General features: G+C 43.4%; 1 protein-coding gene and 1 long non-coding RNA gene across 3 annotated transcripts in view; both read left to right on the forward strand.

The window, feature by feature from the left end:
• The first annotated feature begins 410 nt into the window (after positions 1 to 410).
• CAT (catalase) overlaps positions 411 to 22,819 on the forward strand; it is a 44,902-nt gene continuing 22,493 nt past the window's right edge. For both annotated transcript variants that reach the window (XM_060018684.1, XM_060018683.1), the window contains exons 1-6: positions 411 to 536; positions 14,059 to 14,230; positions 15,281 to 15,391; positions 16,363 to 16,493; positions 16,956 to 17,060; positions 17,660 to 17,785. In XM_060018684.1, coding sequence (XP_059874667.1) covers positions 471 to 536; positions 14,059 to 14,230; positions 15,281 to 15,391; positions 16,363 to 16,493; positions 16,956 to 17,060; positions 17,660 to 17,785 — 711 coding nt within the window. In that variant the 5' untranslated portion in view covers positions 411 to 470. The remainder of the gene's footprint in view (positions 537 to 14,058; positions 14,231 to 15,280; positions 15,392 to 16,362; positions 16,494 to 16,955; positions 17,061 to 17,659; positions 17,786 to 22,819) is intronic.
• Positions 17,792 to 22,287, forward strand: LOC132429864 (uncharacterized). The gene is made up of 2 exons (XR_009520398.1): positions 17,792 to 18,165; positions 18,203 to 22,287. It is a non-coding gene; the product is annotated as an uncharacterized lncRNA (long non-coding RNA).

The raw sequence follows: 22,819 nt of genomic DNA on the forward strand, positions 1-22,819 counted from the left end.
AATTTCTTTTTTTTTTAAGAGCTGAGAGCATATTTACAGAGTTCAAAGCCGCATCCATTAGGACCTAAGGTTTCCCTCAACAAAACTGGCAGTCCACCAACCGCTGCGTCCCAGGGCAACCTGAAGGATGCTGATAAACCGAGGAGAGAGTCACGTCCTGGTACTCGGGGCCCCGGCCCTAGGTTCCTTAAACCCGAGGTTAGGGGGTCTGAGCCGCAGGTCTCCCCACCTTTACCAACCCCTCCCCAACCTCTCCCCAACCTCTCCCCTCCGAGTTCCAGCCCCGCCCCTATTTGGTTTCCAATCCCATCCCGCCTGGCGCTCGAGCGGCCAATCAGGAGGCGGTCCCTCCAAGGGGGGCGGGACAAGGGCCGGAGCTGAGGGGCGGAGTCTGAAGTAGCCAATTTTAGCCGCGGGGCTGGAGACGCGAGAGTAGAGGTACCCTGCAGCGTTTTGCAGCGCCGGACATAATGGCGGACAGCCGGGATCCAGCTAGCGACCAGATGAAGCTCTGGAAGGAGCAGCGAGCCGTGCAGGTACACCCTGCGCTCTCTGAGACGGCCCTACGGTCCGCGCAGAAAGCTAGGTGTCCGCGAGTAACCGCCCCTGCTTCTCCAGCGCGGCGGTTCGGTAGGGCTGTACCAAAATAACGGGCGGTGTGTGTATGTGTGTGTGTGTGTGTGTGTGTGTGTGTGTGTGTGTGTGTGTGTGTGTGTGTGTGTGTGTGTGTGTGTGTGTGTGTGTGTGTGTGTGTGTGTGTGTGTGTGTGTGTGTGGTGTGCGTGTGTGTGCAGGATTTGTCGTGGGCCGCAGGTCGCGGGTGGTTGGCTTATAATTTTGCGCTTTTGCCAGCTGGGACAGAGGTCGCAGCTTGAGGCAGGAGTTAAGGCTCATGTGGAAAGAGGCAGAGAGCTGCAGCTGCAGGAAAGGAAGTGAGGGGGGAAGTCGGAACTGGCTCTAGCTTTGCCCTTGCTCAGTGACTACCAGCTTTCATATTTGTGGGGTACCAGGGGGACAGGAACCGTGTTTTATCATGTCGACGTCCGCAGCACCGTACACACAGAATTAAACAACTAAATAAAAAGATTTTTACACCCATGATTTCTTTTGCACTTAAAAACATCAAGTCTAGTATTTTAGAGCTAGAAGTGACCTTAGTGATTAATTAATGCGCTTATTTACACATATGCTTTGAGTGCCAGCATGTGCTAGGAACAGTGCTGGGTGAGTGGTACAAATTCCAATGAGGCCAGAATTGCACCACACAGAAGCTCCAAGTCCAGTCTGGGAGACAAGACAGATAAACAAATGATTACCATCCAACGTGGTGAGGGCTCTAATATAGGTTAATTGCAGAGTGTACAGGGAGTGACCAACTGGGCTGGCAGGCTTCTCAAAGCAGGTGACATCTGAACAAGTGCTTTAAAGATGAGTAGGATTTCAGCCCAGTGGTGGTGGGCCAGGCATTCCTGGCCTGTACCCTGGGGTGCAGAGCCTTGAAGGGCATCTCTGAGAAGGTTGGATGGGATGAGAGCATTTATTATTTTTTTTAATAGATCTTTATTGGAGTATAATTGCTTCACAATACTGTGTTAGTTTCTGCACTTCTGTTTTGAGTCTTCTTTTGTCAAATTGGCCCAGAGAGTCTGAGGGACTTGCCCAGTTCCCATGGTGGCTGGTTAATGGCAGAGAGAGGACTAGAGTCATGTCTAGCGCTCTTTCTTAAAACCAGGTTAGTGTTAATGAACTAGTATTAATGCTGAGTTCCCATGGATTGCCTTATCGTTCCCTGTTTGTGAGAAGGCTGCCATTCTCTTCTAAGAGCCTGGAAAATTTATCATTTTGCTCCTTATATGCTACTAGGGTATTTAGTTTTTCATGAGTTCTTAGTCAAAGTGACCCAGAGAGACTTAGCATCTTATCAATCAAGGACAGGTGGCTAGTTAGTGGCAGGGTCAAGGTTAGAACTCAGCTTCTTGGAGCCAGGACTCTCTCCATACCCAGTGGTTGCTGCATCCTTGTTCACATGGAGGTTTTCATGAATACTTGGTGAACTGAAAAAAATATGGACAATGTAGTGAGTTTTTCATAAAACAAAATTTATTCTCTTTAAAGGACTCCCCTGAGACTAGCTTGCCTCTTCACTGTTTGGGAGAATCATTAACTGTTTTTAAGTCATTATGACCTCACTGGTGATTTACCCTACCTGGTCACCCATGTGAGAAACAGCTGGCTCGCAAAGCGCATCTATAATTTGGGTACTTCTAGTTGAAATACTGCTGTCTCCTCTGCCCATGCATCTCAGTGCACTGTTTACATTGTCCTGATTGGCAGTCACATTGATGTCTTGTTATTTCTTACTTGAGCTGCTCTGAGTGAAAACTGCTTATTTCTTTGAGGTGACTCCCCCCACCGAATGGAATTTTGCATATGTCACATGGCCTTTGTAATTTTTCAGTGCTTTCTTTTGAAAATTTTCAAACATTCAGAAAAGTGGGAAGAACTGTGTAGTGTATGCCCATATATCCACCACATTTTTTTTTGCTGTATATTTTTTTATTACATGTTATTCCATCTGTCTGTCCCTTCATACATCTTTTAAACTGTTTTTTGGAGGTGCATTTCAGAGTAAGTTGTAGACATCAGCAGACTTGACCCCTAAACAGTAAGCATGCAAATTAACAGAATTCAATGCTTATTTATGTTTTTAAGGCAAAATTTATATACAAGGAAATATACAAATATTAAGTGCACCATTCTCTGCTTTTTGATAAATATAAACACCTGTGCATCCGGTTCCTTTATTAAGGTACAGAAGATTCTCATTACCCTGGAATGTTCCCTCATGCTGTTTCCAGTCTTTTCCTGCAACCCCTGCAGTCTTGCCTCAGGCAACCATGTTGATTTTCTTTTTTAACCATCGATTTATGTACTTTTTGTGTAATGCTGCTTTCATTCAGCAAATATGTTTTAAGATTTAAAAAAATGTTTTAGAATTCATTCACGTCATTGCATGTATCCATGGTTCTTTTATTGCTGAGTAGTATTCCATTGTATGATTAGACCACCACATGTTTATCCGGTTGCTGGGCACCTGGGCTATTCCCAGTGTGTGGCTGTTATGAATAAAGGTTCTATAAAGAATCTTATATAAATCTTTTTGTACACATATGCTTTTATTTCTTTTAAAACATACCTATGAGTAGAATTGCTGGGTAAGTGAATAAGGTAATTGAATGTCTTGTGAGAAACTCGTAAGCCTTTTTCCAATGCAGTTGTACCATTTTACAGTTCCATCAACTGAGTTTGAGAGTTCCAGTTGCTCCACATCCTGCTATCTTTTGGTATTGTCACTCTTTTAATTTAAGCCATTCTGGTGGGTAGGAAGTGGTATTTGCATTGCTCTGATGACCAGTGATGCTGAGCATCTTTTCATATGCTTATTTGACCATTGGTATATATTTCTTTGATGTATCTGTTCAAATCTTTTGTCCTTTAAAACATTGGATTGTTTGTCTTATTATCCTTAATTCATAGCCCATATTTTAAGTACAGTCATGTATGGGCCAGGTGCTGTATATATATATATATATATATATATATATATATGAATCACTTTGCTGTATACCTGAAACTAACACAATATTATAAATCAACTATATTTCAATAAAAATTTTTTTAAAAAGCACAGTCAATGGAGTCCATCCAGACCTACTTTAAAAAAAAGTGATTACTGATAACATTGGATTAATATCTACCGATAAAAAAAAAAGAACAAAATAAACTACCCACTAAGGACTTCCCTGGTGGCGCAGTGTTAAGAATCTGCCTGCCAGTGCAGGGAATACAGGTTCAAGCCCTGGTCTGGGAAGATCCCACATGTCACGGAACAACTAAACCCGTGTGCCACTGCTACTGAGCCTGCACTCCAGAGCCCGCAAACCACAACTACTGAAGCCCGCACGCCTAGAGCCTGTGCTCCACAACAAGAGAAGCCACCACAATGAGAAGCCCGTGCACTGCAACGAAGAGTAGCCCCCGCTTGCCACAAGTAGAGAAAGCCCGTGCGCAGCAAGGAAGACCCAACGAACCATAAATTAATTAATTAATTAATTAAACAAGAAAAAACACTACCCACTAGTTTTCTTCCCTGGAATCCTTGGAATAATTTTTTATTTTCTTCAGGCATTTGCTCCTCTTTCCCCCATGCAGTTCAAGGACAGGCAGTTCTTTGCTTGCCTGTGAGATCTTTTTTATTTTATTTAATTTTATTTATTTTTTTATAGAGCAGGTTCTTATTAGTTATCTATTTTATACATATTAGTGTATATATGTCAATCCCAATCTCCCAATTCATCACACCACACCCCCTCCACTTTCCCCCCTTATTTTATACATATTGGTGTATATATGTCAATCCCAATCTCCCAATTCATCCCACCACACCCCCTCCACTTCCCCCCTTGGTGTTCATACGTTTGTTCTCTACATCTGTGTCTCTGTTTCTACCTTGCAAACTGGTTCATCTGTACCATTATTCTAGATTCCACATATATGTGTTAATGTACGATATTTGTTTTTCTCTTTCTGACTGACTTCACTCTGTATGATGGTCTCTAGGTCCATCTACGTCTCTACAAATGACCCAGTTTCATTCCTTTCTATGGCTGAGGAATATTCCACTGTATGTATGTACCACATCTTCTTTATCCATTCGTCTGTCAATGGGCATTTAGGTTGCTTCCATGACCTGGCTATTGTAAATAGTGCTGCAATGAACACTGGGGTGCATGTGTCTTTTTGAATTATGGTTTTCTCTGGATAGATGCCCAGTAGTGGGATTGCTGGGTCATATGGTAATTCTATTTTTAGTTTTTTAAGGAACCTCCATACTGTTCTCCATAGTGGCTGTATCAATTTACATTCCCACCAACAGTGCAAGAGGGTTCCCTTTTCTCCACACCCTCTCCAGCATTTGTTGTTTCTAGATTTTCTGATGATGCCCATTCTAACTGGTGTGAGGTGATACCTCATTGCATCAATGCATTTTGATTTGCATTCCTCTAATAATTAGTGATGTTGAGCATCTTTTCATGTGCCTCTTGGCCATCTGTATGTCTTATTTGGAGAAATGTCTATTTAGATCTTCTGCCCATTTTTTGATTGGGTTGTTTTTTTAATATTGAGCTTCATGAGCTGTTTATATATTTTGGAGATTAATCCTTTGCCCGTTCATTCTTTTGCAAATATTTTCTCCCATTCTGTGGGTTGTCTTTTCATCTTGTTTATGGTTTCCTTTGTTGTGCAAAAGCTTTAGGTCCTATTTGTTTATTTTTGTTTTTATTTCCATTACTCTAGGAGGCAAGTCAAAAAAGATCTTGCTGTGATTTATGTCAAAGAGTGTTCTTTCTGTGTTTTCCTCTAAGAGTTTTATAGTGTCCGGTCTTACATTTAGGACTTTAATACATTTTGAGTTTATTTTTGTGTATGGTGTTAGGGAGTGTTCTAATTTCTTTCTTTTACATGCAGCTGTCCGGTTTTCCCAGCGCCACTGACGCCTGTGAGATCCTATTGTTCCTTGAGCAGTGAGTGTATTGTTGTCAGCCTAAGGCCGTATCCCATACCAGTTAGCACACTGCTGAGATGGCCTGTTGTCACTTCAGTGATACTTTAGTATACTTTGTTTAGTACCAACAGGACCCATTTGGTTCTTGATGAAAAACACAGTTTGGTCTTTTCTTACATTTATTGGATTTCACTTTTTCCATTATGTATTACTTAGTATTTTACTGAATGGCAGTTCTCCAGGCAGATGGTATAGAATAACTTAGGCAATTAGTAAAGTAGAATGAAAACTCCTTCTCGCCTCTTGAGCTTAGAATGACCAACTGTTCTTGACTTATACTGAGACCCTTAGTGGCTTAACGATGATGAAGTCAACTTACAAAATGAAGTATATCCCAGTGATGAAGTGTCCACTTAGAGCCCAGAAAGCGTAGTTTTCAGCCTTTCAGGCAGTCAGAAAAATTTCCTAGTGTTGTCAGTTCACTGATTGTGTGCTAGAAGACCCCCTCAGTGTGATGTGGTATTGAGGTGAGTCACTCTCTGATGCTGAAAATGAAAAGCACATCAGACTTAATCCAGAGTTGAGGAGTAAGTGGCCTACATGGAAGTTAGGGTTTTCCACTTTTTCTAGTGACAGTAAGCCCTGTCTGGGCAGGAGCCAGCGTTCATCACCTGGTCTGTTGTATATTTTGAGTGCAGTGCTGAGTCTGCCTGCTCAGGGCTACCACTCATGTATGATGTGGTCCCCTATCTCTCTCCCTTGCTTCAACTTCTCCCTCATTTCTTTTCTTAAACATTTCTCTTTGATTCTTCATGGAAAAACAAACAAACAAACCCAAAACTTTATATTGTGGAAAATTTCAAACCAGAACTGAATAGGGAGGATAGTTTAGCGAACCTCCAAGTGCCTTGTCTCTCAGCTTCAATGATGAATTTCTATCCCACCAACTCCCCCCCACCCCATTTTTGAAGCAAATAGCAGGCACTGTATCATTTTATCTGTGAATATTTTAGGATATATCTCCAAAAGATAAGACTTTTTTTTAATAATACTGTGGTCACATCTACAAAATGAACAGGAATACCTCACATCCTCACATTTCCAAGTAGCATGATCAGTTTCCCAGATTGTCTCTGTGCAGAAAAGAGTTTCCATGCAGGCCTGAGACTGCTGCCCTTAGAAAGGCCTCTTGGCAAGGTTAGCTGGCATCTGGACCTTGGCTTTCTGGAGGTTTCCCACCACCCTAACTGGTAGGAGTGGCTCCCAGTGCCTAAGCCATTTGTGCAAACAGTGTGGTTTATGCTGAACACCTGCTTTCCTTCCGGGAGTCAGAGGGTGTCTCTATGATCAGCCCCCAGTACAAACCCTGGGTGCCGAGTCTCTAAGGAGCTTCCCTGTGAGACAGCATTTCACGGGAGTTGCCACAGCTTGCTGGGGAAATTAGGCATGTCTTGCATGACTCTGGGAGAGGATTCTTGGAAGCTTGTGCTGGTTTCCTCTGGACTTCATTGTGCCTTTTCTCCTTGCTTAGTTTGCTTTGTACTTAAATGCTGTAATAAGTAACGGCCTGAGTATGCCTAGATGCTAAGTTCTGTGCGTTCTAGGGAATCACTGAACCCGGGGTGGTCTTGGGGACCCCTGACACTGTCTGTCTCTCTTTTTTTAACACTTTGTTCAAAGTTAGATGCAAATAACGTTCACACACTACATTGGTTGATATGTCTCTTAAGTCCGTCTTTCTCCTCCCTACGGTGATTGTAAACAAAGTTTATGTGGCTTAAACTTTTAGGGGGTCAGGTGAGGGGTCAGGCTTTATAGTCAGACAGGGTTCAGATTGAGGCTTGACCACCGGCCAGGTTACTTCACCTCCCTCCTCTTTGGTTTCCCATATTGAAAATGGAATAATAATTCTCCTTACTTTGCAGTATTGCTGTGAGAATTCATTTATCTAAAACGTGTGTGTAGATGAATACATGTCAATTACCCAGCCTGAAGAATATGTGCAGGAGACGTTAGCTATGTTGTTTTGAGAGGTGCTATAGCGTGTGGGTAAGATTTGGGTCCTCGAGCCAGTCTGCTTGGGTTCAAATTCTGCTTCTGTCCCATTCTAGGTGGGTGGCCTTGAGCAAGTTGTATAACTTCTTGGTGCCTCAGTTTCCTCTTCTGTGTAATGGAGATTATTATAGTCCTTACCTCGGAGAGATGGATTAAATGTGATCACCGAGTAAAGAGTTTAGAACAACGCCCGCAGAGCAAGCTGCTGTTTGTTGTTTTGAGGCTTGAGCGCGTCTAGTAGGTTAGGCCTCTCACGTACACGTTGCACACCTAAGCTGACAGAGAAGCAGGGAGTCGGTGGCATGAGAGGAATCCAGAATCACCTTTATTATCGGTAGAGGCTTGACTGGAGAACGTGGCTTAGGAGTTTTGGCCAAGAGGGCCTGCTGAGACGGCTCTCCTGAGCTGAATTTATTTACCCCTTGTGTTTAGGCAGCTCTGAAGATGACCAGAGGAGTGGCTGCTGCCTGCAGCCATTGGTTTCCAAAGGGGAGAGAGTGGAGCCCTGTGTAGGCCTGGGTCCCTTTCCCAAACTGCCCCATCAGGGGAAGTCTCCCCTCTTCTTTGGATCAGGACAGAGGCCTGGAGCACCAAGAAATCTGAGGACCAGGACTGTCTTTGGTTTTCTGTACACGGGTGTGTCATAGACAGTGATTTGCTCGAAATACTAGGTATATTCTGTATTGATCTCTGGGAAAATGAAGCTGTCGTTATGACTCTGTTGGGATTGAAAGTTGGGGATGGTTCGCATGACCACTGTTTTTCAATTTAAAAAAGGAAAACTAAGATGGGTAGCAAGTTCTTGGAAATTGTGTCAGCAGTGGGCACTAATCAGTGGAAGCTAGGTTGATAAAATATTTCATCAGAGAAAGCCAACCTGACTCCTCCCAGGAAAATTTCTTCATCCGTGTCTTAGTTTGAGCCAAAAAATACAAACAACAAAGCCAAAGTGGAATTTTACTTTAACTTTGCGCAGGCTCAGCGGCCATGGCGCCCGGGCCTAGCCACACGGCGGCACGTAGGATCCTCCTGGACCAGGGCACGAACCCTGTGTCCCCTAAATCGGCAGGCGGACTCTCAACCACTGCGCCACCAGGGAAGCCCTTACTTTAACTTTGAGTCCTTCTTTCTAATCATGGTGCCAGTTTTTAGCCAGGCCAAAGTACTTCTTTGCCAATTTCTGCAGCAGTTTTTATAAGAAGTTTGTCTGAAGGTGATTGATCAGAATATGAAGTTATAAGTTCAAATATTTCTCTTTTATTTTTTGGAGGGGAGGTGCAGGGAGAGGCATAGACTATTGTTGTATCCTCCTCCTTTTTAGAAATAATCCTTCTTGGCCATTTCATATTGGTCCATAGTTTAATTCATTCCCATGTTGGATCCACAGCATTGGTTGTGCACGTGTTGGTAACCGAGCACTGTGGCAGGTGTCAGGGCTATAGATGCAAAAGGAGTGTGCTGTCTAGAGAGGAAAAACTGTGAAGTACACAGACAATTATAATATTTATTCTGTGGGGCACAAGAAGTTGCCCTTGGCCCAGCTCATGGGGTGGCGTGGGCGGGGCAGGAAGAGCGGTCCAGGAGAAGCATGTATGAATGTCATGAGGAATTGGCAGCCAGAAAGATGTAAACACATTAACAGGTACTGATGCTGCTTTTCTAGAGAGGGAGCTCTTAGAATTGTCCAGCAACAGAAAAGCTCTTCTGTCTTAAAAAAATTCTAGTTGTAAAGTGACCTTGCACTGAGTTAAAAAACAAACAAACAAAAACCCCCCAATAATCAGCAAGTAGGCAGGTACATCTTTGCCCTTCCATACTTGTTATATGTTGCAGGTAAGCGTGTGCTGCCACGTTGAAATCTGTGTAAAGTTACTTAAATTCTCTGAGCATGTGGCATCACCCATTAAATGGGAGTAATGACATTTATCTCACTGGGTTCTTGGGAGGCTTGAATGAAGGTAGCTAGGATAAGGCCTTGTGTATGGCAGGTGCTTGAGAAATGGTAGTTACAGAGGGAAATGAGGAATATATACAGAACATATGCAGTTCTGTCAACTGCATTGATTCTGTGTTTGTCCTTTCTAATTAGCTTTGGACCAGCAGTAACCACACTCCATCATATTCCTAGAGAAAGCCCAGAGCTTGCGTCATGGGATATTGTTTCTTTTGTTTGATGCTTGTGAAAAACAGGGGCGCAGGCTACAGGACATGGTTGTATTATGGTTTTCCTGGCACTCACTGCCCTCAGGAGCCCTCTGTCCACCCTCCTCCAAGACTGCAGACCCATAGCATTGTGTGTGCAGGACACAGGGATGCTTCTTGCCAGCCTCTGTGGTCTGTGGCGACGGGGAGGACAGGGACCCTGGCTGGTGAATGAGTGAGTGTTGAGATGAGTCGCCTGAGGGGCCCTTGCTCTAAATCCACATGCCCCGCTCCCCTGCCACCTGCCGCCGCCCCCCTCACCATCCAGCCTGCAGAGGGGTCCACCTTGGGACTGTTGAACTTCTGATGTGACCCAGGTATGCTGTGGCTGCTTTTTGTGTCCTTGACCTGCAGACAAGCTCTGAGTTATTTTTCCCTCCAGCCCTTTCTCTCCCAGCCTCTGGCTGAAATCTGCCTCGCTGTTGCTCTTATCGTCGCTGCCAGATGGTTGCTCCCTTTGCTGTTTGTAGACTTTTCATTTTTTCTCTTCTTCCCTCCCTTATCCACCCCCACCCCCCACCCCGTCACCTCTGCCCTTCTCAGCTTGTGCAGGGAGTGGCTTCATTGGACTGTACTCGTATAAGCAGGTATCATCTTCCCAGTTTTGCCATTCCAGGACATTTTTGTCATTGCTTGCAGCCCTGGAGGGCTGCTTTTCACTGCTTTCTGCTTCCAGTTCAGAATTATTCTAAATGCTTGAGACTCCTGGAAGTTTGGCTCAAACGAAAATAAAAACAAATTGTGTCTACACTGGGGCTGATCACAATGCTCGCTGCATGGAGCTAGCTTTTTTTCAGAAAAGAGTTTTAAAAATTTGCTTTCGAGGGCTTCCCTGGTGGCGCAGTGGTTGAGAGTCTGCCTGCCGATGCAGGGGACACGGGTTCGTGCCCCGGTCCGGGAGGATCCCACATGCCGTGGAGCGGCTGGGCCCGTGAGCCGTGGCCGCTGAGCCTGCGCGTCCGGAGCCTGTGCTCCGCAACGGGAGAGGCCACAGCAGTGAGAGGCCCGCGTACCGCAAAAAAAAAAAAAAAAAAAAAAAAATTTGCTTTCGAGGTCCGTTTCCCAGCTCCACCCTCACCTTCAGTAAAGCGTCATTGCGTTAACTCTCTCCATCTCAGCGAACATACTGAGTCCTTCTTCTCATCTAGTAAATACTCTTATCTGTGCTCGAAGTCAGTTTTTCTTATCTGATGTTGCCCTAAGCACCCCCTGAAGTCGGGGATCTTTTCCTCCTTAGTCTTTGCCCACTGGCCTCCCTTCTGTCTTGCTGACCATGTTGAAGCTTTCCCTGCCACACTTGTTTTAAAAGCAAATTACATATCCCTTAGCATGTGTGAGGAAAGGTGTTAAAAGTGAGAACAATTGATCTATTAGACCAGGGAATAAGAAGAGATGACAAATGCTGCATTTGTAACTTACAAACCCAGGTTTCATTCCTCCAGGGGGTGGGTGTTGTGGAGGAGATTCCTGCCTTGGGGGGAGGGAGGCCCAGTGGTGGCAACGTTCCAGCATTGCCAAGCGAAGATTCCATTCAGTGTCACCGGGCGAAACCATCTCATTCTTTAGTTCTTCACTCGTTCATTCGCTCATCCGGCTTACCCTGCATCTGCCTCCTTTGGGCATGGTTTTTATTCTTGACTTTATCACACTGACCTGGTCATGAGGAGGGGTCTTGTGGTGTGGTCTCATTTGTTTCTCAGCAGCAACTCCTTCCTGTATTAGGGATGCAGAAAAGTAAATGACACTCTGACCTGTTTACATTTCCTTTTACTAAGCTTGGTATTCTCCCTCATACTCTTCTCCTTTATGGGACGTTCCTCCCCTCCACCCCCCCTCTGCCATTTTTAGGTTTCCTTTAGTGCCTTGATTATATGATGAAAAGAGCATGTAAAGGGTGGACAGACTTAGTTTACTCAGACTTTTTACAATTTTAATTGTAGACCATCCAAAAGCTTTAGGTTAGTGGTGGTTAATCTCGGCCTCACTTAGGAATCACCTGGAGAGCTCGAAAAAATAGCAGTGATGCCCGGGCCTCACCTAGACTAATTATATCAGTAATTTCTAGGGGGGATGGCCAGGCATCCGAGTGCTTTAAAAAGTTCCAGGTGGGCTTCCCTGGTGGCACAGTGGTTAAGAATCTGCCTGCCAATGCAGAGGACACGGGTTCGAGCCCTTGTCTGGGAAGATCCCACATGCCGCGGAGCAACTAAGACCGTGTGCCACAACTACTGAGCCCACGTGCCACAACTGCTGAAGCCTGCGTTCCTAGAGCCCATGCTCCGCAGCAAGAGAAGCCACTGCAGTGAGAAGCCCGCACACCGCAACGAACAGTAGCCCCCGCTCGCCCCAACTAGAGAAAGCCTGCACATAGCAACGAAGACCCAACACAGCCAAAAATAAATAAAATAAAATAAATTAAAAAAAAAACTTACAGTTCCCAGGTGATTCCAGTGACAGCCAAGGTTGAAAAATCAAGATTTTAGGTTTAAACTAAAGGTGAAGTTGTGCAATTTCACTCTTTCTTTTTCTGATTCATTTTCTAGTTTAGATTTTAAACACGTATACAGTGTCACACTTATTAGTGCATGTGTGTCTTCAAAAGAGGGTGGTGTGATTGGGTGGTAACTGCAGACTGGACACGTAAACTTTCATATAGTTTGGAAGGGTTTGTTGCCGGATGGGTAGGGGATAGGGCGAGAGAGTCTAGATGGATACCTACACATCTGTCATGGTTTCTAGAAAAATAAAGCCAGAAATGCTTTGTTTCTGGTATCAGGTCACTTTCTCATGGCCAGTACAGCAGTAACATGTATTTGCCTGGTGTGTGGCCTTATCTTGTGTACATTCAGTTCTCTTAATCCATGTGTTAACCCTGGGAAGTAGTTATTTTTTGTCCATTTTTCAGATGAAAAATAACCTCAGAAATACTAAGTAACTTGCTAGTAGCCACACATCTGGTAATTGGCAGGGCTGGGAGTTGGACCCACCCAGTTGGAGGTGGCTTAGCTCTGCATCTCCCCTGATTTCCTAGTGACCAGGGGAGGTCATGGGAGAGGCAGTTGGCTGTAGTCAAAAGCAGAGTGTGACCACAGCTGGGAGCTGCCCAGGATCATATGAGGCTTAAAAGTGCTGTCCTCACTCTAGAGAAGGGACAGCTGGGAGGCTTCTGATGTAACGGAAATGGGAGAATTGGGTGGATGAAAACGAATTCTTTATTACCGTAAAACAGCCTATCTCATCTCAGAGACATTTGGCATCTTTAGAAAATTAATACTATAGAGACTTCCCTGGTGGCGCAGTGGTTAAGGATCCGCCTGCCAGTGCAGGGGACACGGGTTCGAGCCCTGGTCCGGGAAGATCCCACTTGCTGCAGAGCAACTAAGCCCGTGCACCACAACTACTGAGCCTGCGCTCTAGAGCCCGTGAGCCACAACTACTGAGCCCATGCGCCACAACTAGTGAAGCCTGTGCGCCTAGAGCCCGTGCTCCGCAGCAAGAGACGCCGCCGCAATGAGAGGTCTGCACACCACAAGGAAGAGTAGCCCCTGCTCGCCGCAACTAGAGAAAGCCTGCGCACAGCAACGAAGACCCAATGCAGCCAAAAATAAATAAATAAAATAAATTAATAAAAGAAGTTTAAAAGAAAATGAGTACTATAATCCATCTTACCAATAATTGTTTATTATCAGTGACAACAAAAGCCACTGACTTTTTTTTTTTTTTGGAATTGAAAAGAGATGTTGCAAATAGCTGGTACACACTGCTTGAGAGAAATGAATGCATTGTACAGGCTGACCCGCCTTGACCTCTGCAGCAGTCAGGAAGAGTTTATAAGATTGAGGAAAGCATTTACAGGCATAGCTTCTGTGGGGACCATCGTCTCACTATTAGTTTGGACGTTCCACGTTCAGCACATATGATCTGTTTGGGAGGATCCGTATCTGGGGTTTCCTGTGTGGAGCCCGGTGGCTGTAGCTGGAGCAGGGGTGGAGCAAGCTGGCGACTTATTTAGCCATCTTCCTGCTGCTCAGAGCAGATTTCTTAGGATTTCTGTGACCTGACTATAAATTTCAGGCAATTGTATTTCAAAAGTATTTCAGTACTTTTGACACAGGAAATGTAAAGAGTTTGGGTAGAAGGTATAAAAAATGCAAAACGATGTGCCCTGTGATAGCAGAAATTAAGTGTGTGATTCTACTGACTCTCTTGCACTCTTCTCCTCTCATGTTCACTTAGAAACCTGATGTCTTGACCACCGGAGCGGGTAATCCGATAGGAGACAAACTCAATATTCTTACAGCAGGGCCCCGCGGGCCCCTTCTTGTTCAGGATGTGGTTTTCACTGATGAAATGGCTCACTTTGACCGGGAGAGAATTCCTGAGAGAGTTGTGCACGCCAAAGGAGCAGGTGAGAACTGTGTTCATTTGTTGTAAAAGGACTGTTTCATAACACCTGGGTTAAAAATTACTTCTCAAAGGATCAGAGCTCCTTTAATAGAAGTGCCAAATCTCCATTCCAGGGGGAAGGGAAAAAATGCCTGTCAATAGAGGAGTCAATAATTAAATGATGGTTATTTCCCTGGATTTCACATTATATATAAAATATTTTTTTACTGAAAATAAAAGTAATCTTCCTTTTAGTCCATTTTGCAGTTTAGTGAAGAAGTAAAAATGTGGAAATACCGACACAGACATACTGTAATTATAATTAGATTTAGATGGTGCACTTAACTGGATAAACACTGGAATAAACTGGGCAAAATCGATGACGGTTGTGTTAGTGTGGTGGGTTTGTGGTGATTTTTCCTTTTTGTTGAAAACTTTTGTAAAGCTTTTATCTTGCTTTTATTAGAGAAACAAAAGATGGGGGTGGTGTTTAAAAGAAAGCTAAAAACTCAATAGGAAAAACAAAGCTTGATAGAAAGGAAGAAGTTGTTTTGTTTTAGCTGCTTACTTGGACTCCCAGTTAGGATTTCCCAATTTCTTTATTTGCTCTTCCATCTTCTCCAGCTTTTTTTGCGTGTCTTTTCCCTCCTGATTTTGATATGCTGTTCATTTTGTTGTTTGGCTCTGTGGTGACCTTTGTACATGCTCAATCCTTCTCTCCCTGTGTTTTCTCCTCCTCTCCACCCTGTTCTTTCTCTCCTGCCTCTACTTCAGGGGCCTCTCAGGCCCTGTGTCCTTGTGGCAACCTTGGCTCGTTCCTTCTGATCCCACCCATCTCCTCCTCCTCTTTGGCTCCAGCTGTGTAGCACTCAACTTAGCACTAAGTGACCTAGGACTTTGCATTTTGCTCTCATCATTTTGTGTTTGGTTATCTCCCCTTCTCCCATCATCTTGGAAGCTCCCAGAAGGCCAGTGCTAAGCCAACAGTTTCTCTCTCATGCAGATGCCTATTGAGGGCCTGATGGCCTGAGTGACGGTCTTGTGATGAGGATTTCTGTGTCTTTTTCCTTAGGGGCTTTTGGCTACTTTGAGGTCACACATGACATTACCAGATACTCCAAGGCGAAGGTGTTTGAGCACATTGGAAAGAGGACGCCCATTGCAGTTCGCTTCTCCACTGTTGGTAAGTTGGTCTGTTTGCATTGCTGGTGTTGCTTAACTCAACCGTGTATCTTATGTGGGGCATTTATAACTTAATTTCAAGAAAAAACTTGCCAGACAATAGAAAACAAGCACTTCTTCAAATGATAGCAAGGTTTTACAGTAGAAAAAATATTTTAAGACATGTAGAAAGTTACTTATAATTCTGTTTGTTGAGGTCGTAGGAAATCATACTTATGCAGAGGCCGCCTCTGCAATTCTGTGACATTTGGAAAGAATTTTTCCTACAAGTGGTTGCATGAAGTGGGAATCTTACTCAGTAGCCATGATAACAGTTGCCCTTTATTGAGAATTAACTCTATGCCATCCATGGTTGGTGCTTTACTGACATTGTTTATAGTCTGTAGGTGTCCTTTGCAAGGTGGGGTTCTTTCTATTTCAGAGAGAGTAAGTGATTTTCCTCATGTTACAGAGCTAGTAAGAGTTAGAGCTATCAAACTGCATCTCAACACACCACAATGCCTGATTAATTCTGTTTCTGCATGAATTTGTGCATTTTTAAAATACTGTGGAATGCAAAAGTAAATGAAATTAAGAATAAGAATTTATGTTTTGACTCATTTTCTTAGTATTAACCTCATAATTTTGACACTCACTTATTCTCTTTGTTCACTACCTTAATCTTCATAATTATTCTCTTCCCTTAATTTAAATTACTTGTTTGAACAAAGCTATCTTTTTATGTTAAGTAGATAATCTTTTCAGCTGTTGTTACATACACTCTCTCATTTCTCTCAGTTAATTCTTTTGTTTACTTTTTAGTCTGAGTTAGCTGGTGGGTAGTAGAAATAATAACCCAGGCACTTAAATACCTAATTTACTTCTAGAAAATGAATTGGAAAGGATAGATCCCAGTGTTTCTTTATGACTTTAGGCTTCTTGGATGCAAAGTACTCTTGTGGAGGCTTCCTTTTTCTCGTTTGAATCTTCCAGCTGGAGAATCGGGCTCAGCTGACACAGTTCGTGACCCTCGAGGGTTTGCAGTGAAATTTTACACGGAGGATGGAAATTGGGATCTTGTTGGAAATAACACCCCCATTTTCTTCATCAGGGATGCCATATTGGTAGGTGATGAAGTATTTTGCACTCTGCAGATATTTGTTGATTTAAATTGATTTCAAATACTCTGTATAGATTGGCATTTGAGGAAGAGCCCTGGGAAAAGCAGAAAGAAGAGAATTTGGATTGGCTAGATTGCCTTTTTAAAAATTTTTTCTGTTTTTAATATCTTTTTATAAGGTCAAATAACAACAATTATCATTGGTCCTAGTTTGGCATTTCGGGATTCACTGATGCTATGGGAATAGTCCAGTTTTCCTTGCAGAGCTTGGAAGATGAATAAAAAGAGGCAATTTGCCCTAGAAACATGTAGAGGGCAAATTTCATTTTAGGGTTTTGCAGCTTAAAATTCTAGGATTACATTGTTCAAAATTATAATCTGTAAACCTAGCGTTAAGCAATGTATAAGACACCATAATTCCTGTAAACTTACTTTTTGGATTCTTTTCCTCTCTTTTTCCATTTAGTTTCCATCCTTTATCCACAGCCAAAAGAGAAACCCTCAAACGCACCTAAAGGATCCTGACATGGTCTGGGACTTTTGGAGCCTGCGTCCTGAGTCTCTGCATCAGGTGGGAACACCTCTTTTTTCACTATGTTATATCACCTGATATGGAACTCTTAATTATGCCTCATACGTTTTTCTCCAGTTTTGGCTATTTTATCGGAATTGGTTTTTGACTTTCTTTTTGGGAGGCTTCCTCAGATTTCTTGATCCTTGAAGAGTTTTATAATGATTGATTTTCTTAATCTTTCCCCATTCCTAGACCTTACATGATCCTAGAATCATTATCAATTGATATTTAGCAATATTAAGGATTAAAGTTTCTAGTAGGGAGTAAGTTCTTTGTATTAGGGAAATGAGGGGAAAGTAGTGCCAAACAAATTTTCTATTAAATTAAAATTTGAATAGCAAGTTAGGCTAGTTTTCAGATTTGTTTTAACGTTTCTTTATAGAATTTTGAGCCATGAGGTTAATGATTTATATATCATTCTGCTTTAAAATTCTCCTGTTTGTCATCTTTTACAAATGGTAACCTTTCCTGTGGGCACTTGGCTAGTATGTTCCATGTCATTAGGAGATTCTTATGGAAACTTAGGAATGTCTTAAAAATACAAGATGTTTTGATTTAAACTGAAAAATTTTACACTTTACTTTTCTGTTCCTTAGGTTTCCTTCCTGTTCAGCGATCGAGGGATCCCAGATGGACACAGGCACATGAATGGTTATGGGTCGCACACTTTCAAACTGGTTGATGCGAATGGGAAGGCTGTTTACTGCAAATTCCATTATAAGGTACGTGTTGCCTTTGGGCAGGGTGGTGGAAGGCTCCCACCACCCACGTATCCTTACTTCTTCTGAGGATTGGGCAAGAATCAAGGCCTCCCCCACGTTAGCCATACCTCTACCCTCAAGGATGACAAGTATTGATCTGGTTGAGAAGGACCATGACTGTTGTGTTGACCACAGCTTGAGTGAATAGACTCACGCTGCCCAATTAGAAGAACTGTGTGTAGTCTCTCTTTGGTCTCTTCATGTGGCTGGAGGGTAATACCACACAGCTACTGTCAGCAATCAAGCTTTCTTCTTCTGGACCCTGGGAGCTCTGCCATAAATATTTGGGAAAATGCTCATTTTGTGCTTGCTCTCTGGTTTAATATTTTTGGTGCCGGCAGGTGCACGTTGATATTATTTTCTCTCTGGTGCCGGCAGGTGCACGTTGATATTATTTTCTCTCTGGAGAAGGAAGATCTAAGGTTTTAGATCAAAGGTAAAGAGAGAGGGCTTCCCTGGTGGCGCAGTGGTTAAGAATCCGCCTGCCAATGCAGGGGACCTGGGTTCGAGCCCTGGCCCGGGAAGATCCTACATGCTGCGGAGCAACTAAGCCCGTGCGCCACAACTACTGAGCCTACGTGCCACAACTACTGAAGCCTGTGCGCCTAGAGCCCATGCTCCGCAACAAGAGAAGCCACGACAATGAGAAGCCTGCACGCCCCGACGAAGAGTAGCCCCCGCTCACCGCAACTAGAGAAAGCCCGCTCACAGCAATGAAGACCCAACGCAGCCAAAAATAAATAAATTTATTTAAAAAAAAAAAAAAAAAGAGATAATACAGGTCTCCAAGCTAGGTAAAAGGAAATTCCTACCTGGTTTAGCCTAGAGTTCTTTGTTGGAGTTTAGAGTCAAGTGTTAGCAAACAGTAAAGTGTTATATTGCTTTGCCTTTCCTAGCCCTGAGTACATTGTTCTGAGCATATATGGTTTTGGGGTTCAGGAGGGGATTAAGACAGAATTGGGGCATTTCTATCTGTAATACCAATCTCACTCTCATTTTCAACATCTGATGCTATCTTTCCAAAAACATTTCTCCTAACTTTTTAATTCATCCATCCATTTTTTTAAATAGAACTTTATTTTTTTATATAATTTTTTTTCTAATTTATTTTACTTTTGGCCGTGTTGGGTCTTCATTGCTGCGCATGCTTTCTCTAGTTGCGGCGAGCAGGGGCTACTCTTCCATGCGGTGCGTGGGCTTCTCATTGTGGTGGCTTCTCTTGTTGCGGAGCATGGGCTCTAGGCACACAGGCTTCAGTAGTTGTGGCTTGCAGGCTCTAGAGCGCAGGCTCAGTAGTTGTGGCACACAACTTAGTTGCTCTGTGGCACGTGGGATCTTCCCGGACCAGGGATCTAACCCATGTCCCCTGCATTGGCAGGCAGATTCTTAACCACTGCACCACCAGGGGAAGTCCCATCCATCCATTTTTAAGGATTTATTGAGGATATATCATGAACAAGGCACATAGAAAAATCAGTTACAAATGTCAGAAAACAAAAATTCTGTTTTTTCTTTCATAATTGAGATTTTATTGGTTGTTTTGAGGATCAGTACACAGACATTTCAATTTGTACACAGTTTTTAACATATGTACAAAAAAATCTACAAAAATCATGTAGTTGTGATTCTTTTCTAAACAAAATCACAACTACACAGAGTCACTTATTTCAGTGACTTTCCAGCTTAAAATTTGGAGGCAAATTTTCCTTAACGGAATATCAAGTACTAATATCTTCCAACGTTGATGTGCTGTTACATCATAAGTCCCACTAATTCACGATTTAATATCATATATACACTATGTACTCGAATTTTCAATTGTTTATAGCATGTTAATGAAGTTACTAGGAAAACTGGACTACCACGACCAAAGATGTAGCAGAGTGCATAAAATTCTGACCAGGAGAGCCAAGATCAAGGAGTGGTTTGCTTTAGGAAACAATTCTACCAAAAACAACATGGGAAGAGACGTAATTTAAAGTGTTCAAGACGTTTAAATGCACAACTGACTCCAAATTGCCATTTGGTATGCTTTGTATTATAGGATATAAAAGCTATCCCCATTTATGGAATGTTAAGCTGACACCTGAGACAATCAATGACTCCCATATTGAATATCCCACTATTTTCTGGTTGTACCAAAAAATAAACAACCAGCAAATGATTTCACCTCTTAAAAAAAAGCATTTACACTAAAAAAATGGGATGAGGTGGGATTTCCTCCTTCTTAAAACTGTTTCTAAAGCTACTAAAAAACTTGGATTTACAAAATAGTTGATAAAAATATTCCTCTGGATTGTACAAGAAGGGAGACAGGGACCACTGATAGGACCGGGTGTGTGATATTAATCAGTCTTGGCTTCTTTCTCTCCTGCTTCATCAGAGGCTGGGCTCTCCTCGTTTTTAGTTTCTCCGTCTCCTGCAGGTAAATCATCTTTAGTCTCTTGGTTAGCCACTTTGGCCTGTTTTCCCTTTGCTTCCCTTTTGCCTTTTTTATTTTTTTAATTTATTTTTTATTTTTAATTTTTTTGTGGTACGTGGCCCTCTCACTGTTGTGGCCTCTCCCGTTGCGGAGCACAGGCTCCAGACGCGCAGGCTCAGCGGCCATGGCTCACGGGCCCAGCCGCTCCGCGGCATGTGGAATCTTCCCGACCAGGGCACGAACCCATGTCCTCTGCATTGGCAGGCGGACTCTCAACCACTGCGCCACCAGGGAAACCCCTCTTTTGCCTTTTGTTTGCACTTTTTGTCTGAAGATTTATCCTTTCCTGCTGGCTTTTTGGGCTTCATATCCACTTGTGCAGGAGCGGGTTTAGCTGACAGCCTTGCAGATCTCCTCTTGGGCTCCTCATTCCCTGACCCCTCTGCAGAACTGACCTTCCTCTTGGGCATCATGGCAGCAGTGGGGGGTTGGAGGGGTGTGCTGGCCTGCCTGGCTGCTGCTTTCCTCCCGCCCCAAATTTGTTTTTTTCATGTGCTTTCATACAATCAGATCAGATCAGTTACTTTGGGGGAAGTTTTTGAGAATCTTGTAATTAACTGAAGTGTTTTAAAGGGTTCTCTTAGTATGATCTTGGCATTGGTTAGAATAAGTAATATTGCCAGAGAACTCTAGAAGGTTATTAAAAATCCTCTAGTTGCCTAAGAACTTGTTTCCAAATACTACTGCTAAAATAAGCAGAGACAGAAGTGGACGCATGACAAATATAGGCTCCCCCTTAATGATATTCCAAAGACCTATTTTCTTCTGTCCTGTTTTCATTGTTATCTGAACAGCTTATGTGGGTATATCAAACAGGAAAACTGTCACCTGTCTTTATACTTATGACTCGGATCTATAATCTTTGGCAAGGAATGGTTGCAGGAAACAGTTGACCCATTGGCTTGTAATTGCCAAAAGGAGCAGCACAGTGTCACTTAGAGCAGAACTAAATGATTGTATCTCAGACAGCTAGCATGTTGTGACTTTGTAGTTAAAACAATCTGAACTCAAATCTTCCCTCTTCTAGATAACTGTGACTTGGTATATTATTAAAAGTTCTCTGGGGGGCTTCCCTGTTGGCGCAGTGGTTGAGAGTCTGCCTGCCGATGCAGGGGACACAGGTTCGAGCCCTGGCCTGGGAGGATCCCACATGCCGCGGAGCAACTGGGCCCGTGAGCCACAACTACTGAGCCTGCGCGTCTGGCGCCTGTGCTCCGCAACAAGAGAGGCCACGATAGTGAGAGGCCCGCTCACTGCGATGAAGAGTGGCCCCCGCTCGCTGCAACTAGAGAAAGCCCTCGCACAGAAACGAAGACCCAACACAGCCAAAAATAAATAAATAAATTTATTAAAAAAAAAAGTTCTCTGAGCTCCAGTTCTGTCACAGTAAAGTTGGGTAATAGTTCCAGCTGTCAGCGGTCCTGGAAAGATTGGATTCCTTATGGGTCTGTTCAGCAGAGGGCTCTGAGGTAGCATGAGATCTACATAGATTCATCAATCTGGATTATTCTGACCTAAGATTATTCTTTTCTAAACCCAGGGGATTCAGTTAAAATCAGAAAGGTATTGAAATATTATTGCACAGTTTACCATATTAGCTGGGTGATCTGCAGATGGTGACTTCCATTTTCTAATCCTGAAGATCTAATAGTAAGAAGAGTTTAAACCTTCCCACTGGCTAGAAAGAGTTGGGATTTCTGTGGTAGAAATAGACCAGCCTTCCAGAGTTGACTTGCTAAAGAAATATTTCCATGGTGCCTGACTTGTTGGGGATCTTTCAGAATAAGACACCGGCGGGAACTCTGTTGAAGAGCAGGATGGGATGATAATAGGAGCGCTTGTGAAAGTGACTTAACTTCTTTGGATCTTAATGGCTTGTTTAGAAGGTCAGAATACTGATTTTGGTTGCTCATACTCAGAGAACTGCTTTAGAGCGGCTGTACTGAAGTTCTTTTCAGCTCTACAAACTGTGACTCTGTGATTTCTTAAAAAAAAGAAAAAAGGAAGACAGTTGGGGTGGAGGGATACTTAGCTCAGCACAATCTCAGTAACTGACTTGAGCTATTATAAAACAGGGAATTAAAAAAATTACTTCATGCAAAAAAAAAAGGGAAAGTCCTTTAATTTCATTAATCATTTGCTTATTTTTAAGATATATTTTGGACTTCCCTGGTGGCGCAGTGGTTAAGAATCTGCCTGCCAGTGCAGGGGACACAGGTTCGATCCCTGGTCCGGGAAGATCCCACATGCCGCAGAGCAACTAAGCCCCTGCGCTACAACTACTGAGCCTGTGCTCTAGAGCCTGTGCGCCACAACTACTGAGCCCATGTGCCACAGCTACTGAAGCCCGCGTGCCCTAGAGCCTGTGAGCCACAACTACTGAACCCGCATGCTGCAACTACTGAAGCCTGGGCACCTAAAGCCTATGCTCCGCAACAAGAAAAGCCACCGCAACGAGAAGCCTGCGCACCGCAACGAAGAGTAGCCCCCGCTCGACGCAACTAGAGAAAGCC

The sequence above is a fragment of the Delphinus delphis genome, chromosome 8 (assembly GCF_949987515.2).
Source record: "Delphinus delphis chromosome 8, mDelDel1.2, whole genome shotgun sequence".
NCBI lineage: Eukaryota > Metazoa > Chordata > Mammalia > Artiodactyla > Delphinidae > Delphinus > Delphinus delphis.